Here is a 19335-nt window from a genome sequence, read left to right as displayed (position 1 = left end):
GACATATAAAACATTCAGAGATTTGATACTTGGAAACATGAAGCCGGAGTAAGTTAGGTAGACCTGCTTTTGGGGGAGAGGGAGTCGAGTTTGTGTAAAGTTTCACTGAGGAGTTTTGACCAGCTCTAGTCTTTCTTTTCCCTTCACAGGGAAAGACAAAACTGTGAGCCCACTCCATTAAACCCCATTATCATGACTGTCTCTACAGGAAGATCTCTGCATGAGAGGGGGCAGGCACTTTATTTGAATGTAAAAGGTCGTACAAGTTCAGGCTCTTGTGTAATTCAATGCATGTTGCACTTGTTGAATGAGCTAGCTCCCTTCTTTGTGCTGCTTTAATACCACTACATTGCCACTGCTGCTAACCAAAATATTTGCTACCTCGTGGATAGAGCATTCAGCTCCTTGGGTTGATTTGTTATTCCTATTATTGAGTGTCAAACTGATTAAGTCTATGAAAGATTCCCTCTACTAAAATATGCAACGCTTAGGTTAATACATGTCAGTTTCAAGTGAGGGAATTCAGCTGTAGAAGATTCCCACAGTAACCTGCATTGCAATTTGTGCAGATGGACTGCTACCCACAGAAATGACCAGGCACAGTTGCAGCCTTACTGGACCAGGTTATTTAAAAGTTGGCCTAAGCAGGAGACAAATGCTGTCAGAGGAAGTAGGACTGAATGAAGATGGACGAGAAGACGTATGTGGAGACAAAAGGGCTGCCTTTTTCAGAAGAAGTTAGCAAGTTGAGTGCTAGACTTTCACAAGCCTGGCCGCACGTGAAGGAGCTGAACATGTGAAATCTGGACATAAACCTGCTTGGCTTTTATACTCCGGTGCCTCATTGCTACTGCCCTAATTTATTCTTCTTAGGATGACGCGCACACACGTGCGCAGACACACATACACACTATAATGTGCCAGTTACTGAAGTAGCTCTACAAGCCATGGTTCAGGTGACAAATTACAGCTAGCATATGCATGGCTCTGCACTGTATGACAGCTGTAAGAGTCTAAACTTGCAAGATCCAGGAGGTTCCTGCCTCCTGAGATGACTGAGGCCTTGTCTATACTACCATGGTAAGGTGACCTAAGTTATGCTACTCCAGTTACGTGAATAACATAACTGGAGTCGATGCAGCTTAGGTCGACTTGCAGCACGGTGTAGACACCGCAGTGTCAACAAGAGATGCTCTCCCGTCGACTTCCCTTACTCTTCTCAGGGAGGTGGAGTATCGGAGTTGACCAGAGCATGCTCTCCCTTCGATTTAGTGGGTCTTCACTAGACCCACTAAATCGACACGATTGCAGCAGTGCTGATCTACCAGTAACTGTAGACATGGCCTAAGAATAATACATTTCAACCCAAAAGTTAACTCACAGTAAAGTGAGAACAGGGAAATGCCTCTAACTGCATGCAAAGAAGAGTGGTTTTTTCCATTGAACTCTCAAGTTGCAGGTTAGCTCTCTGGTTTTTACTATTGCAAGTTTAAATTCAAATCTGTCCTGTTCAAGAGCATTTACAATACAGAAGTCAATGAAATATCCCAGGGCGTTTGCTATGGCATGTTACGTAGAGGCATGCCTATGTTGGCTCTGCACAGTGGGTGTGTGCCCTGTAATTTTGTCTGGATCGAGCAATTGATTGACATGGGGGTGGTTTGGATCTCTCTTTAAATGAAGTGGTGTTGAGGCTGGCACAGGGCTAGGACATTAAAGGCCATGTCTGCCCTCCTGGTGAAATCGACACTGCTGTTATTGATGGAGCGGTGTTGATTTAGCTGGTCTGGTAAAGACACGCTAAGTCGATCTGTACTCCACCACCCCAAGAGGTGGAAGCTATGTCGACAAGAGAGCATCTTCCGTTGATACAGCGCAGTGTAGACACCGCCATAAGTCAACCTAAGTCACATCAACTTCAGTTACGTAAAGCGTTAGTGTAGGCCAGCCCTTAGTTTTGGTGATACTGAGCCCTAGCTTACAGCTGTCTGGGTTGAATTTCACCCATTGGAAAGATCTTTACTGAGGGGGGAAAATAGGTAACTTTTAAATACACAGGCCAGCCTTCCTATAACTGTTAGCAAACCTGGAAGCCTTTAAAATAACAAGCCAAGCTAAAACTTCAATTGTTACCAATTTATTATTATTATTTTTTTTTTTTATAAAAAATGGTAGCAATGTAGAATACAGCAACATTTTCTGCTTCCACACACGCAAACTGTGAACATTCCAAGCAATGTGTACGTTTTAGAGAGGCTAGACAACAGCATGGACCAGAGGGTTACTGAACACAGGAAAATTTTTAAAAAGATTAAAAATTAGATATCAATAGTGTCTTCTTAATATTGCTTTCATTATTGAAGACTGACAAAACACTCTACAGCAAAGGTTAAAAAACAGAAAAACAAAAGGCTGCTACAACACTGCCATACAGTCAAATCATCATACTTCGATAGTTGCATACTTGATAGCAGCATTTTTTCCCTACTGAACCATGTGAAACTACATGTAAGAAAATAAAGCACAAAAAAAAAAAAATTATGGCAGTTATCCAGCAATATTTAAAAAATCTAGGAGGAAGTCACTAGAAGTAGATGAACACTTATTGAAAATGAACCAATATCTACATTCTTAACTGTTTCCCATTCTCCAATAAAAATGTCAACTCAAATATCAACTTTGTGCATTTTCTCTTTTGGCTGATTGAGTTTTTCCAGTTCGTAGTTTACTGCATGCTTGGAACAAAGAGGGTCATTGTAAAACCTTCTACACAACAAACTTTAAGTAGACAGCTGAAAATAAAGTGTACTACTTGTAAACACACAAAAAAAATACAAGCTTTGTTGTTTTGTTTCAAATGACCACTGGTTCCAGATGGATTATCTTCTATATCTGCCTCTTTCCCCCCTGTCTCTGTCCCGCTCACAAATTCTCTCTCTCTCCCTTTCCCGATCCCGTCCCCGTTCTCTGTCTCTCCTGTTGTCTCTGGGACGATCGCGCTCCCTCTCCCGCTCTCTCTCCCGAGGTCTGCTTCTCCGGCCACTGACCACTGCTTGTGTGCGACGCAGAAAGTCGTCTACCCTCATATCGTAGTCATGCTGTGAAAGAGAAGGACAAGGCTATTTATTTAATTGCCCAGTCAAAGTCCCAACACTTCACGCATCCACTACTAGGGCCTTTTGGAAAGCCAGGATCAAAGGCAGCTGATAATAAGAAACTTTAGCATAAACTTTTTCATAGCAACGGCACAAGTTTCCTGCCCTCTCCAGACAAGCTACAGCTACCAAAAAAATCCTTCCCGATTTGGACTGAATTTCAACCAGGGAAGCGTACACATTGACAGCTGGAAACCTTCCACAAACTTGGGCCAAGAAATGGTGGGACTTGTGCTCTTAAGTCCCTCAGGGGGATTTTCAAAAGCATCCACAGCCTTGATTTAGGCACCTCAGTGACCTGATTTCAAAAGTACATTTAGGAGCCCAGGTGTAAGGCCAAGATTTTCAGAAATAAGAAACCGCCTGTATGCTTAGGCTCCTAACAACCCCCAAATTCCCCCCATTCCTACTTCTGCCGGTCTGTATGATTTGCCCCTTCCCCTTTGCTTTCATGTACACTTACTACTCGCTTGTCTCGGTATCTTGCTTCGTGGGGTACGGGGTGGTGTCCTGAGTATGGAGGGTGAGCTTGAGGTGGAGGAGCATGGTGCTGATAATAAGGGTGATGTGGAGGCTGTTCCATAGCTGGATAGGGTGGCTATAAGGAAATTAAAGGTTGTTTGTTGAACACTCCAAGATACAGAGCAAGGATGACCTTAACGTTAGGATTACAAGGACAAGTTACCTGCCACTCTGAAGGAAAACAAATACAACATTCAAATATATACTCCTCTGCAGGTGGACTATGGTTTAAAACATTATCTTGCATACGGAGTGGATAGCAGGACACTGCGTAGATTCCAACCAGATCTCACTGAACTTCAACTACCAGCATTTATTTAAAACTATATCCCAAAAGCACTTAAAGATTCTCTCTGTCAGTCATGAAAATGAGTAATACTGTGAACACTTCAGCTTTCATTAGTTCACTAGGTGTTGTATTGGCTACCTCAGATAGGAGTCATGTAGACAAGCATATCCTGGGCTGAGTGAGATTTCAAGGCCAAAGCACCTGTTGTTCTGCTGAGTTTTATTAAGATATTCACATTTTGAATGAAAGGCCTATTCCACAAGATAAAAATAGGCTGCCAAGAAGCTAAACTGATCTTAAAAAAAACCAAACAGGCAATTTGGCTATTCTCCATGTCCCCTCAACTTGTCTTACTTCCACTCCCTGCATCAGCTAGGCCATTCTCCCATAAATAGTCACCACAGTGTTTTGCTTGCATAGTGGTTCCAAATTGAACTGCTTGGGAGGGCTGGATTCTAGTGTAAATGCGTATTTAGCCACCCTGTAGAGACGGGCTGGGTAGAAGGATGGATAGATGGGTCAGAGAACTGAGTTTTCTTTGAAGAGCTCTTCCCTTCCTGCAGTCTGATAGCCCCATTTGTTTGGGTATTTTTGTGCACACAGACTTTTTGTTTGGTTCAGCCAAGAGTGAGAAGCCATGGGGGCATCTTTGCTGCTGACAAACCATTTGACAATTCCCAAGTACAAGAGTCACAGCATAGATCATGCTATAAATATGCAAGTGTTATTGAGAAATAACTGCACAGTGATTATCCAACTCCAGACACAGCCAGAATGCAGGGAATTGGATAACTGAGAATAACTAGTTATTCCTCAGTAACTGCAGATCATTTCTGCCCTCCTATTGACAGAGAACCCCATCTCAGTATAACAAAGATAGCGACTGGGACATTATCATGCACTCAGTGTATGAATAATAGTTTGCTGGTATGTTTATTCAACTGAATACACAAAGTAACCAAAAAGCCAGTGCCACAGAGCAGCATACCTAACCAGGACCATGCTAAATATACTCCAGTGCTCCCTAGATGCTTCACTGCCAATGCCAGACAACTCTTACACTCAGAGACCCCCTCAGTGGCCAGTTTCCCTCCTGCTACATTCTGTATTCCTGCTCAATCTTCTTCAAATATTGATGGATTATTGGTCTGATCACATCCGTTATAGTACATTGTACGGGGAGTTCTTTGTTTGTTTTTGTTTTATGAGAACAAATTTCCTCACTTTTTTATGCATTCAAACGAAGCTGGATTCCTATGTCCTAGTACATATTAGGTTGTCAAGACAGCTTCAAGATACAAACATATTGTTTGATCACTGTATCTTGACATTACCTACTGTAATTTACCCCCTTCAATTTTGTTTTCCTGCAACACTTCATAATGTAGAGTACACAGCAGAAGTACCTGGCACCTTACTAAACGAGTACAAAGGCCAAGAGCAGCTCAGGAAGAGTGGGCACATCCACAGGGTAATGTGGGGGTTTATTTTCAATTAGAAAATGAAGCTGAACAAGACACAAACCATTCCTTGCCATGGTGGCGGTGGTCCCATACTGTGGAATTCCCTCACGTAATCATTGTAGGACTACAATGAAAGAGAACAACATGAACATTTGATAACAACTTTGGAAGTGCAAGAAATTACGTTAAAAATAAATGCGTCAACCTACCCCATTTAAAAACACATCTCGGCGAACTCCTGAAAATCGTCTGTTGGGAATAAGATTTGTAAAACTCAATCCAGGCGACTGATATTAACAAGTTACCAGGACATAAAAATGAACAACATGAACACATCTTACCTGTCTACTTCTTGATACCTGGGATCCTTTATATACCCTGTTCAAACATCAAGCAGTGTTATCAATCACATTTACCATTTCACCATAACAATCCTAAATTACAGTCGTTCGCATCCACCCTTTCTCTGCAACAACCTCCTCTTAAAGATATGTTCTTGTATGTACTGCTGTTCTTATCTCATTTCAGAAGCGCTTGCAAAGTAATTTCTACAGACTTACTGCATGTCTTTGATGGGTAAAGTAATGGCATACAGAAAAGGGCATTCCAATGTTAAAGAATGGATAAATGCACTCTTATGAGCTTGCATGCAGTACAAAAGAAATTGGGAAAGGGATATTTGTGCAGACAAAGACTAGACTGAATTGCTAGGCAATGCTCATGCACTTGACTATTGGCATGTATTGATTAACTGGTCAAGATTGCTACCTATTAACTGCATGTCCAATAGACAGGGTTAATCTGGACAGCTGTATGCAATAACTGATGGAAGTTTCTTGAGATATTAAAAATTGGGTCAAAATTTACAACAGATCATGATGGCACTAGTATAGTCTTAAGAAGAAGAGAGCAATTGGCACCTTTTGCTTTAAGCAGTTCAGCAAAAAGCATTTGTAAAAGGTGGGAGGAAGCAGAACGACGTAAAGCATTTTTGCAGTGCTATAGAAGTGGTTTTTTTACTTTAATTCTCAGCTGTAAATAATGCTCTTGGAAGTTTGACTAATGATGACAGCACTCTATTAAAGTAACTCTTCTTTGAAGAAATCAGCCTCTGAAGTCTATTCAAACTGGACACTGAAATATAAGCAGGCTTTTAAGGTTTAGAAATCTACTACGGAAATAATGCATTATACGCAGAAGTGCACATTCCATTAAGGCTTCCTAGACTGAAGTCTGTCCTGTCCAGACACTGCCTTTTTCAGCAGCAAAGGTACACTGGTAATACTGCAATCTGTGGCTGTTGCATTTACGCTGCTGAAAAAGCTATTTTATTTCTCAAGACCCTAACTTTTCCAGCTGAAACTCCTCCCCACCCTGTCAGTGGACCGCCCTTGAAAACAGCATGAGGACACTCTGACCTGCTTCATATCAAGTTTTTAAAAGTTTCTCTGAAAACAAAATGGGAACTTCTATTATCATCCCACACATGACTTAAGGGTCATGGGACCCCAGTTGTGAATCCCAGTTCAAAGTCTACAAAAAAAGGGTACAAAAAGCTCTCTATTCATTGCAAATAAACGCTTGTCAATTACCAATTTAAATTTGAAACCAATATAAAGATTATGGAAAAAAGTTAACATAGGTCTATCATGGCCTACTTTTTTAGCTATATACATTCAAAGTGGTACTTTGATAGGTCACCTTCATGATTAAAGTTTCAGATTACTGTTTACGGGCAAGAAAGGCGCTGCTCATAGAAATGAAACACTCCCACCATTTAGGAAGCAATGGAGTTTGAAGTGGCTATTTTAACTGTCTGGGTTACCACCTAATATAAACGGGGTGGTCCAATTACTTTAAGACTACTGAAGAATTTACACTAAATTTAAGGTGGGATTTTCAAGAGGGCTCAGCGCTGGCCTAACTCAGCTCCCAGTGAAACAAGTGGGAGATTTACCATCAACTTCAATGAGAGGAGAGGTAAGCAATGCTGAGCACTTTTGAAAAATCCCATTCTAAATCCTAGTCACATATTAAAAGCTCATTAGGCCTGTATGAATTCAAAATTCCATCATAAAAATGCAAATACTTTTACATTTGTGCACATGAGATATTAACCTGGTCTTTGGTGAAACTCAGGGGGATAGTCAATCCTTGGTTTCTTTCTGCTGTTATGAATATCATAATCCTCTGGTCGACGCCTATACAAATTAGACATCAGAGATTAAACAAGGTTGTTTGGTGTGTTCTTCACAGCAGCATCCCCTCACAGAAAAAATCACCACGAGTTGGCCAGGATCTCTGTTTAGCGTCATTCGGAACTCAGTCAGTTTTGCATATGCTTCACAGTCAAGAGTTTATAAATTTAAGCTTTAAGTTTAACTTCAAATCATCAGAAGCCCTACTCTGTGCTAGATAAATACACTTGATTATCGCTTTATAGTTATAAACAGACTTTGGCAGTAAGAGAGGAACTTGATCCAAAGAGAATATTTAACAAGCTGATCTAAAACAATCTCTTAACTTACGCTTTAACATTATACTTTACACTTTACATCTTAATTTAACCTAAAAGAATTAGACAAAAAAGAGACTTGGTAAATCTGATTAATCAGTCAAATCTAAATATAGTTACCTCATTTGCAAAGTGTTTTATCCATTTTACATGGACACATTTTTGCTAAAATGTTAGCCACAGGGCAGACAAAACTTTTGTAAAATAAAAGCCTCTTTCCAGGTACATTTAAAAATAAAAGTGTGCATGATTTGCACACATGCCTCTTTCACCATCAGCTATCTAACATGATTGGGCTAGAAGTATTTTTGGATTGTCACTGACTAATCACTAAATTACTAGTTTAACCTCAGTTCCTTCCAAGGAAGGATTCATTCTAAAAACTCTGAAGCATCCTAACTGAAATAATTAGAGCTCTTCTCTAAAGACGACTGCTCTGTTGCATTAATATGAAGCATTAAAAAATCTGCAAGAACTTCACTCATGCTGGGGGAACCCATTTTAAAAGCAGCTCCATTCCAGTTATGGGCTTGAGTTAGTTCTTCAATAGACTTCTGCTGCTCATTAGTGCCCCTCCACCAAGAAAATATATAGCATTACAATGGCCAATCACTTTTTAGTATTAGATTGTTTAAAACATTCTGCTAAAAATGAATTTTCCAGCAACAGGTACAGTTCCCTTGATAAAGGATTCAAATTAAAGTTCCTTCAAATCAGTTAACCATTTTGCAAACTATACCAGCTGTTAATAGCTCTACTAACTGACCTGTTTCCATAACAATCATTTCTCCTCCCCCTTCCCACTTTCTAGTTTTTAAAAGCCCACTTTACCCAGTATCAAGTTTGGTTTTTTTTAAATGAAAGCAGATTCTTCACCCTCTGAGCAAAAAACCCAAAAAACAAAGCAGTTGCATCTACAGCAAAATCAGATTAAGAAAAATAAAAGCTGGTGTAAAGAATAAACATACCGCTTTCTTGTAGTTTTGAGAGTGCATTTACGACCGGTATAAAACATGATAGTAACAGTTCATATAGTAGTCCAACTACTGACTTTAAGCTGTAAGCCACATACATAAATGGAGGCCCTGGCAGGCTTGAGAAGGTGTGGTGGTGTTATATGTATAGTTTGCAGTCCATTGCAAAACCTTCACTTGTAAATACTTTATTGCACTGGAAACCTCTTAGCTTAACTTCAAAAGCCATCTTGGTGCTCAGTCCTTTAAAGCCAAAAATATGGGGGCGCTGCCAGGTTTCCTCCTACCTACTCGTTACAGTGTCCTTTTTAAGCTCAAGGAAATGGGGACTCTTGTTGGGTATCTGTACCTACCACAGCATGTTTCCGCAAAGAGGAAACTTAACCAAAGGTTTCAGCCCAAACCATACAGTCTTTAGCAGGAAAAAAAAAACTTTAGATTTATCTGTAAGCAAAGTGGCTACACACAGGGAAAAGGTGTTTGGTAGAAGGGCTTATATCAGTTCTTTGCAAAGACTTCTCCAATTCTGTAACAAGTTATACCCCCTTTTCCTGGTAAATGCTGTTAAGTTCATAAAGCAGTGATCAATAACCATGTCGATCCTCTAAAAACACTTTAAAGTCCACAGGTACTGCCAACATCTGGAAAGGTTGTATATATAGACACAGCAACAGCCATTCTTTTTGGTTTGTTGCCGGGTCTCCAAGGGCCACTCGATCCCCTTTGGAAAGAACCTACTGTTTTCAGAAGCTCAGCAAGATGTGTGAATTCAGTGGTTACATGTTAGAGAATATTTGGCAATGGGGTTAACACATCACGGTGATACAATTTGAAATAGTCCCAATAATGCTCCTCTTGAATATCAAAATTATTTAAATATTTTATCCTCAAAATGAGGCGGCATCTTCTGCAAAATTATAAGTGATCCTTATAAAAGTCCCATATTTCATAAGGCTTATCCAGAGACACACCTGAAAGAAAAGGCTTTTACAAGATATTAACATATTTTGGCATATAAAGACTTCCTCTTCCTCCATCTAGCCTGCTCATAATAAATCCAAGCTTACCTATGGCTGACATTACATGTTGTGTTATCTGTATAAAAGATCTAGTGTAAACTAGAGAGCTTTATTTATTTAAGAACTATTTTTCTGCAAAAGCAAAGATCCCCATTTTCCTCTTGAAATATGACAGATCGGGGGACAATGTGAAATCCTCAATGAAGCCACAAACTCCTCCATGCAGCTTGATTTGAGGATTTTCTCTCTTCTTTATCGCAGGGAAAGCTTTTGATGAATCACATTCCTCCATCACGTTATTCTGATACATGTGCCTATTATCAGTCCAAAGAACGTTTCTAACCTTCCCACATCCCGGACTGGTTCTCGACGGGATGGACGTCCTCTTGATCGGGGCTGTGAATGCATTCGTCGCTTGTGCCGCATTTTATGAATGACTTGATACAAGTCAATGCTTTCATCAGGAGGGAATAGGAGACAAAGCTGGGTTCCACATTCAAGCTCAATTTCCTAGAATTAGTTAGAAGTTAAACAGTGATTTACAAGCTGAAAACAGGGAACATCTCCCATTAATTACTTTCGCCAGGTACAGAAACACTTTGAAGAGGAGACTTCAATCCCACAAAATAATGAGCACAGTACAGTTTTATTAGCTTCAATGCTTTGGGGGATATTTAGCATTATCATAAAATACCCCTATGCTGGGGACACAATACCTTCCTAACAGACATTCAGGTCAGCTTCATTTCATTATTGTTTAAAGTTGAAAGAGTTTTTTGTAATCACATAAAATTAAGGAAAATAATCACCACGTACCTTAATCAGTTTACACTGTAGTCTGGAATATATGGATGATAATTCCACAAGCATGGTGAAGCAGATTTATTTTCAAGAATTAAATGTTATCCAAACTCAGTGAAAGAGCCACAAGTAGTTTGTGAAAGTGAGGTTTAATTTGTGTAATTACTGTATAATATGTTTCTAGCATATAAGGCAATTTGTTACAGCTAACTTAATGCATACATTTTAATTACACGTTACCTGAATATACTGGAATATTCTCTCCAAAGGTTCAGCAATTTCATATAATCATTTTAAAAAGGGATTGACTGCAATTCTACCGACAGTTAGGTGGACAGAAAATATTTTTGTTTTAAACATTTGTTTAGCCATTTAAAGGGCAACTGTCAAAGAATCAGATAAAATTCCTTTAAACAGTATTAATAATTTTAAAACGCACACTCTGATTTGCAATGTCCATTTGCTTTTTGTAAATTATTAATTTTGAACAGTAAAATCAGATAGATAGTTCTCCTGCCTCTAGAGTCACTTTTACTTTGTTCCTATGTACAAGATGAATTGTGTTTGGATCTACCACACTGCAGGGGAATATTTAACCCCCATCCTCCCTCAAAACAAACAAATTGTTTTTTTAAATAAATAAAAACCATTCATGTTGATTTTGTAAGAGTGTTTTTAAATAAAGCCCAAGTTACTGGAGTTGACAGTGTCCATTTCAGTGTATTCTCCAATATTCGGTAGAACTAAGAGGTACCAGCTTGCATTTTAAAGGTGTGCCTATTATAATGGTAGAATCTGTGTCAGAAGAAACTTAATACATAAGGCAAACGCAGTGCAAAAGAGAACTGAAAGCACCAGAACTTGTTCTAAACAGCACAATACTCTATGACAAAGTGAAAGTTATGCTACCGCAAACTTAACATAAAATTTGTTACACTGCAACTTTGAAATGTTACAAAGTTTGTTAGCACCAATTGCTGCTAGTCACATTATATCCAGACCAAAATTGCTGATAATTTGCTTAACCTAACTGCTACAAACTTACTTTTGCAATTCTGCTCCCTCTCCAGTACTATGAGAAATCAACCTTGCCCCACATATGCCCTTGTCAATGAAAGCTGTACTGCAAAGCTGAATAGTTATAAGCGCTTAAAAGTTATCACATCTTGAGTAAGTTTCTCTAATCATGTCTTTTGTTTCACTTTATTACTAAAGGCATTCATTAAAAAAATTGACAAACCTGTCCGTCACGTCCAATCTTTACTGGTTTATGTTCATTCCAAGGATTGGTCAGGTGAGCAGATTTAGTGAAGGGTAATTCACGCCTAAATATGCAAGTGGGATCATTTATAGTTATTTTGTCTATTAGTTTAAAAAATGCACACAAATAGGACATTACGTACTGTATAACCTCATTAATTTGCCCCACGACATGATCCTTTGTGAATTATTGACTTAAGAATCCATGCATTTAGACATCTGTAATTCAATATTATTTGGTTCAGACTATACTAGTCTTTTTATTTTTTTACAAAAAAACAAACCAAACCAACTACAGTCTTAGCACTGAGACCTCTCACTACAGCACTCTGCTAGTTAACCTCTGAGGTGAAAAGAGCATGTACTAATTTATAAATGCTGGTTAGCAAGGTTCCATTGTATAGATAAGACTGTTAGTGTTGTGTGCTGCTAAATAACAGAAGTTCCAACTCTGACATACTGCCGCCTAAAATGTTAACACATATAAATCTGGTAACGTTTGAGTTCTGGTGGGTACAATTCTCTAGAATTTTATCTGAGCCAAGTGGGAGTAGCATTACATCTTTGAGAATGCATTAGATTAGTGGATAATCACTGGAGGAAATTTCCTACAAGTGCTACCTGAACTTGATGGTCTTGCTTGCTAATGTTTGTTTTATGACCTTTTAGCAGGTGCATCCTATCACTTTACCTACTGTTTTACATCAGATATGCATAATTTATTCCATCCAAAAAGGAGCATCTATTCCTCCCGACCTGGCCTTCATTTTAACAAGTTTTGAGGCAGTAGCATCTTTCATGTTTAGCCAGACCCCATGGTACAAAACACTTCCCCCTTTGAGTTTTTATTCTGCTCTCCAGGGCCGAGAGTCCAGAACATTTCAAAGGAACACTTTGTTTTATAAAAGGAAGATTTTAAGATAGATGCATTTGTTTGCAGTTAATTTCAGTTTATTAGGCTACTGAAAAAAAAAAAAAAAAAAAGAAGAAACGCTCAGTTAAAAATTCCTGTATAAAATGTTTAGGACTATGCAAACAAAAAGCATTTGCTATAGCAATCTCACTTATAGGAAGGAGTCCCAAACCCAGCTATAGTAATAATGGGGCAGATTTTTCCCCATTTAAGTGAATTTCAGTCAGATGGGAATTTTCAAAAGGGGCACAGCCAAACAACAGATAGAATGAATGGAGACATGCATTTTCTACTTACAAATGAAAGTTAGAAATAGTGCTGAGATTGAGATACTACTTATTAGACTTGCCACAATAGCATCTGTAGTATAGTATAAATGCTACCATTTAAAAGAAGAGAAATGTTTACCTGCAAATCCAGTCGATTTTAAAGACACCTCCCAACATTTTAGCATTCATTCCTGCAGGCAGAACCCAATGTATTGGGGATCCTCCATGATGGGATTCAGATGAGAGCCTTGCAAATCCTAGAGGAGTTGAGATAGCAGAGGGTAATAGAACAGCTTCTTAAAAAACAAACCAAAAAACAAACAAAAAATAAAACCACCACCAACACACATATCAAATGTTACTTTCATTTACCTTGGAATTTTCCACTCTCTCTCACAGAAAATATTAAAATAACACTTCTTGCTGCTCTAAATGCAGCATTAAGCTTCTTCTCGTTCACTGGAAGAGTTGACCAAACACCCTACAAAAAAACCCAAGGGAAATGTACACAAGTCAGTCACTGCAAGGAACTGTTCATTAACTCAATATTTTAAAAGAGATTTAAAGGGGGGGAAAGGCCAGGCTAGTGGTCTGGAAGAAAATACTGTGGGGCAGCTGTATTGGAGACCTAGTGGTATTGCCAACCCCAGTGTTAAAAAGTCACGAGATTTAAAAATTAGTCTCACGTTTAAGCCAATGTGTTGGTTCTTTGCCTTCTGGTTTCTGAGTTTTTCTCTGCAACAATGACAGCGGGAAATTTAGTTTTTATTTAAAAAAAGGATTCTCACATAACCTGACTCCAGGAGGTGGGGCTTTAAGTTTAACACCAAATATCGAGAGACTTATGATAATTAAACCAAAAAAAAAAAAAAAAAAAAAAAAAAAAATCACAAGATTGGCAACACTGGGATGGCAGAGCTGAAGCATACTGCAGAGAGGCCATAGTTAGTGTCGGGGGAGAGCTCTGCCTGCAGAGTGTTTCAGGCTCTTTGCTTCAGTTACTGCACTGAATGCAGCCCGTGCTTAAGGCACAGAAGAGCAGTTACTTTACATATAATGACTGCAAGTAAAGTAATAGTGCTCAAGAATTTGAGCAGTGAATGTGCTGTTGCCAGCTCAAAACACAAAGACCACATGCTATTGTGGCTTTATTCCTCTCAGCAGAAAAGCAAAGGTGCCGAGCACCCACAGCTATGACTTTCCACAGTCCAAGCCCAAAGTTAAAACCCTACTGTAAAGGATTTAATTTTAAGCTTCATTTGATGGTTTTACTTTTTCAATTTATTTTAGCACAGTTTAATTAAAAAAAAGGAGATAGGCCTCTTGCCCCACCCAAACCGGGTAACATTGTACTGACTTTTTCCTGTATTTCCTTTCCACGTTATTGCCAACATGTAACGTGCAAATACAACCTGTCCAATCGTCCTCTGTGTAAGTGGAAAGACAGCTGAGCTGCCCCTGTGGCAGCACCTCTTTCAGCCTAGAAGGGTGATCTGGAGGGCAGGCAATAGGGTGGCCAGAGAGATGCACCATCCCCACCTCTTCCCACACGTTACTCAGAGTAGACACATAATAATACAGCCGGAGACTACAGGTCTGTGCCCCCCTCCAACCCAGCCTATCACATGGGTGTAGTTGAACTCCCATTTTAAAAGGGAAGTGGAAGTCTCAAGGCAGCTGATGGCTTCAGAAGCCATGGCAGTAAAAGACCCCATTACCAAGAATTAGTGATCCAGCCCAGTACCCTATTCTACAATGGGGCAAACTCTGCCCCTCAATGAAATGGTGAGAACGCTGCACATGGAACTCCACACAAGTTTCTCTCTGACAGGAAGCAATGAGAACTTATTTCCTTTCTGAACAGTCTGCTCCCCGCTCCACCCTCATTGAGTGAAGCTACAATCCAGGCTGTATTTTAACCATTTACTCAGGCCTGGTCTGGGAGGGGAAGAGAGAGAATCGATCTAAGTTACACAACTTCAGCTACTTGAATAATGTAGCTGAAGTTGACGTACTTAGTCTACTCACCGCGGTGTCTTCGCTGCGGTGAGTCGACTGCTGCCGCTCCCCCATCGACTCTGCCTGCGCCTCTCGCGGCGGTGGAGTACAGGAGTCGACGGGAGAGCGCTCGGGGATCGATTTATCGCGTCTAGACTAGACGCAATAAATTGACCCCCGCTGGATCGATCGCTGCCCGCCGATTCGGTGGGTAGTGTAGACATACCCTCAGTGAGGGATAAATTACCTTGCAAGAAAAGCAGGCTAAACAGACAGGAAAGGTCAAACTTGGAAGCCTGAAACTAGGCACCTAAATAACATGTGGTCTGATTTCACAGATTCCGAGCACCCCAGCTTACATTAAACAAACTTCAGATACTAAAGTTTTTAAACTGATGAAGTGTCCACATACATACACATCTGCAACCCTTGACAGCTATTGAAACTAACTGCATTAATATGAAATATCCTCCAAATCAAAAAAGTCATGACGTACCACACATCTAGCAATGCAGGAACTATGCACTGAATAAATTTAGTAACCAAAGAGAGACCATGTGCCAAATTTTTTAAGAAGTTCTGAGAGATTAAGCTCTTTCCAGAAAGGACTTTCTTCTGTGTGTGTTTAGCACCTAGCACAATGCCTGGTCCATCACTGGGGCTCCCAGGAGCCACAACAATAATGATATTAATATTAAATACCCCATTTTTTCCCCCTAGATGCCCAGACAAGTTTTTTTAAAAAGTTATATTTGAAATAAATTTCTTACAGCAAGTCAAATGTTGCTCCAAAAAGAAGTTACTTACCTGGAGCTAGAGATTCTTTGAGATGTGTCGTCCCTATCTGTATTCCACTGGGGGTTATATGCATACACCCCATGCACCCGGAGCTTTTGAAAGTACTGTAATAGCATCTGCCGGTCTGCGCATGTGCCCTTGCTCCGCCTCATGGTTTCGACTGAGGCAATAAGGGGCGGGGCCAACTGACTGCGGCTTTAGTTCCTTCTTCAAAGCAAATAAAACAGATCTGCAGCAGAGGGAAAGAAGGGTGGGACTGGACTACAGATGGGGACCACACATCTCGGAAAAACCTCCAGTTACAGGTAAGTAACTTCCTCTTCCTCTTCGAATGGTAGTCCCTATTGCATTCCACAGAGGGGGACTGACAAGCAGTACCTAGTCAGGAGGAGGGTGCAAGGAAGATGACAAAACCATGGAACGGAGAACAGCCACAGCGAACGAGGCATCTGCAGCAGAGTCTTGTACCAGGGTGAAATGGGGGAAAAAAGGTAAAGGTATGTACTCAACTCCATGTGGCCGCCCTACATATGTCCATGAGTGGCATGTCGTGAAGCGTTGCCCTAGTTGCTGCCTGTGTTCTCATGGAGTGGGCTCATACCTCAAGGGGTGGAGACAGCCCCGATAATTGATAAGAGCATAAAACCCACTTAGAAATCCTCCAAGTGGAGATGGCCTGCCCCTTAATCCTTTCCGCTATAGCGACCAAGAGTCCCGGGGACTTCCTGAACATCTTAGTCCTCTGCAGGTAAAAGACCAGGGCCCTACAGACATTGAGGGAGTGAAGGCATGTGCTTCGGAAAGAAGGCCATACACGTATGGGAAACCACTTATGGCAGAAACTTGGGATGCAAGCGCTGGGAAACTTTGTCCTTATGGAACGTGGTGAAGAGAGCGGGGAGGTCCGCTGTCATGGCCCCCAGGTCGGCTACCCTTCTTGCAGAGGTAATAGCTGCCAGGAAAACAACCTTCACAGAGAGAAGAAAAAGGAAACAGGAGGCCGGAGGTTCGAAGGGTGATTTCATCAATGCTATGAGGACAAGGTTGAGGTTCAGGGTAGGGCTGTTGATTAATCGCAGTTAACTCAAAAAACAAAAAGAAATTAATCTCACTGTTAAACAATAGAATACCAATAGAAATTTAAATATTTTTGATGTTTTTCTACATTTTCAAATATATCAATTTCAATTGCAACACAGACTGCAAAGTGTCCAGTGCTCACTTTATATTATTTTTGATTACAAATATTTGCACTGTAAAAATAAAAAATATTTCAATTTACCTCATAACAAGTACAGTAGTGCAATCTCTATCATGAAAGTGCAACTTAAAAATGTAGTTTGTTACAGAACTGTATTCAAAAATAAAACAATGTAAAACTTTAGAGCCTAAAAGTCTACGCAGTCCTACTTCGTGTTCAGCCAATTGCTAAGAGAAACAAGTTTGTTTACATTTACGGGAGATAATGCTGCCCACTTCTTAATTACAGTGTCACCTGAAAGTGAGAACAGGCATTCACATGGCACTATTGCAGCTGGTGTAGTAAGGTATTTACGTCCCGGATGCGCTAAAGATTCATATGCCTCTTCATGATTTGTCCATCCTTCCAGAGGACATGCTTCCATGCTGATGATGCTCGTTTAAGAAAAGAAAAAAAAAAAAAAATGCATTAATTAAATTCTTGACTGAACTCCTTGGGGGAGAATTGTATGTCTCCTGTTCTGTTTTATTCGCATTCTGCCATATATTTCATGTTATAGCAGTCTCGGATGATGACTCAGCACGTTGTTCATTTTAAGAACACTTGCACTGCAAATTTGACAAAATGCAAAGATACCAATGTGAAATTTCTAAAGACAGCTACAGCACTCAACCCAAGGTTTAAGAATCTGAAGTGCTTTCCAAAATCTGAGAGGGATGAGATGTGGAGCATGCTTTCAGAAGTCTTAAAAGAGCAACACTCTGAAGCAGAAACTACAGAAGCCATATCACAAAAAAAAAAAAAAAAAAAAAAAATCAACCTTCTGCTGGTTTACATCTGACTCAGATGATGAAAATGAACATGAGTCGGTCCACTCTACTTTGGATTGTTATCAAGCAAAACCCGTCATCGGCATGGATGCCTGTCCTCTGGAATGGTGGTTGAAGGATCAAGGGACATAGGAATCTTTAGCACATCTGGCATGTAAATATCTTGTGACGCCTACCACAGTGCCATGCAAACGTCTGTTCTCACTTTCAAGTGACATTGTAAACAAGAAGCAGGCAGCATTATCTCCTGCAAATGTAAACAAACTTGTTTGTCTGAGCGATTGGCTGAACAAGGAGGAGGTCTGATTGCACTTGTAGGCTCTAAAGTTTTACATTGTTTTGTTTTTGAGTGCAGGTTTTGTTCGTACATAATTCTACACTTGTAAGTTCAACTTTCACGATAAAGAAATTGCACTACAGTATTTGTATGAGGTGAATTGAAAAATACTGTTTCTTGTTTTTTACAGTGTAAATATTTGTAATCAAAAATAAAGTGAGCACTGTAAACTTTGCATTGTGTTGTAATTGAAACCAACATATTTGAAAATGTAGAAAACATCCAAAATATTTAAATAAATGGTATTCTATTATTGTTTAATCACATGATTAGTCACGATTAATTTTTTTTAATCACTTGAAAGCCTTAGTTCTGGGGAATGATGGGATGAATGGGAGGATATGAGGCCCTTCCAGAACCTTGCAGTTAATATGTGAGTGAAAACCAAGCCTCCACAGGAGTGTGGAAAGCACTAATGGCTGCTAAGTGTATCTTGATAAGAGTTGAGAGTTGAGTTCCAACACTTTCAGGGACAGGAGATATTCCAAGAAAAGAGGAATGCCCATAGCCTCAGGGGCAAGCCCTTTCTGCAGGGCCCAGGAGGCAAAATGTTTCCACTCGGCTTGGTAGGATCGCCTGCTTACTCACGAGGACGCCTTGTATGGCCGATGAGCACTCCCGTTCTAGTCAAGATGCCCATTCAAAAACCAGGGTCTCAAGTGAAGCGTCTGTGGATCAGGATAGCTGATCCTGCTGTTATGTGTTGAGAGCAGCTCTGGGAATGTTGTTAACAGAAATGAAGTCTGGTTCGACAGGCGGAGAATAAGCAGAAACCACAACTAGAGAGGCCAGGACGGGGCGATCAGGATGACAGTCATGCTCTCCCCCGCGGAATCTTGGGGAGGACCCGGGGCAGGAGAGAAGGCATAACTGAACTGGTTTGACCAGCAGATGACTAGGGTGTCACCTTGGGAACAGGCTCCGAGCCTGCCCCAGAACAGTACAGTCTTCATTCGGTGCTGGCATGGGAGGCAAAGAGATCCTTGGTCAG

At 40.2% G+C, this 19335-nt stretch overlaps 1 protein-coding gene across 1 annotated transcript in view; it reads right to left on the bottom strand.

The window, feature by feature from the left end:
* Window positions 1-2686: 2686 nt before the first annotated feature.
* The window catches only part of YTHDC1 (YTH N6-methyladenosine RNA binding protein C1), a 33860-nt gene continuing 17211 nt past the window's right edge, over window positions 2687-19335 (bottom strand). The window contains exons 8-17 of the mRNA XM_065404930.1: window positions 13553-13661; window positions 13320-13437; window positions 11979-12063; window positions 10281-10447; window positions 7548-7630; window positions 5771-5807; window positions 5639-5678; window positions 5491-5553; window positions 3619-3753; window positions 2687-3098 (exon numbers count right to left, since the gene is read on the bottom strand). Coding sequence (XP_065261002.1) covers window positions 2880-3098; window positions 3619-3753; window positions 5491-5553; window positions 5639-5678; window positions 5771-5807; window positions 7548-7630; window positions 10281-10447; window positions 11979-12063; window positions 13320-13437; window positions 13553-13661 — 1056 coding nt within the window. The 3' untranslated portion in view covers window positions 2687-2879. The remainder of the gene's footprint in view (window positions 3099-3618; window positions 3754-5490; window positions 5554-5638; window positions 5679-5770; window positions 5808-7547; window positions 7631-10280; window positions 10448-11978; window positions 12064-13319; window positions 13438-13552; window positions 13662-19335) is intronic.

The sequence above is a fragment of the Emys orbicularis genome, chromosome 5, assembly GCF_028017835.1.
Source record: "Emys orbicularis isolate rEmyOrb1 chromosome 5, rEmyOrb1.hap1, whole genome shotgun sequence".
NCBI lineage: Eukaryota > Metazoa > Chordata > Testudines > Emydidae > Emys > Emys orbicularis.
The sequence above is the reverse complement of the archived record's forward strand: the minus strand, read 5'-3'. Positions and strand labels throughout refer to the sequence as shown.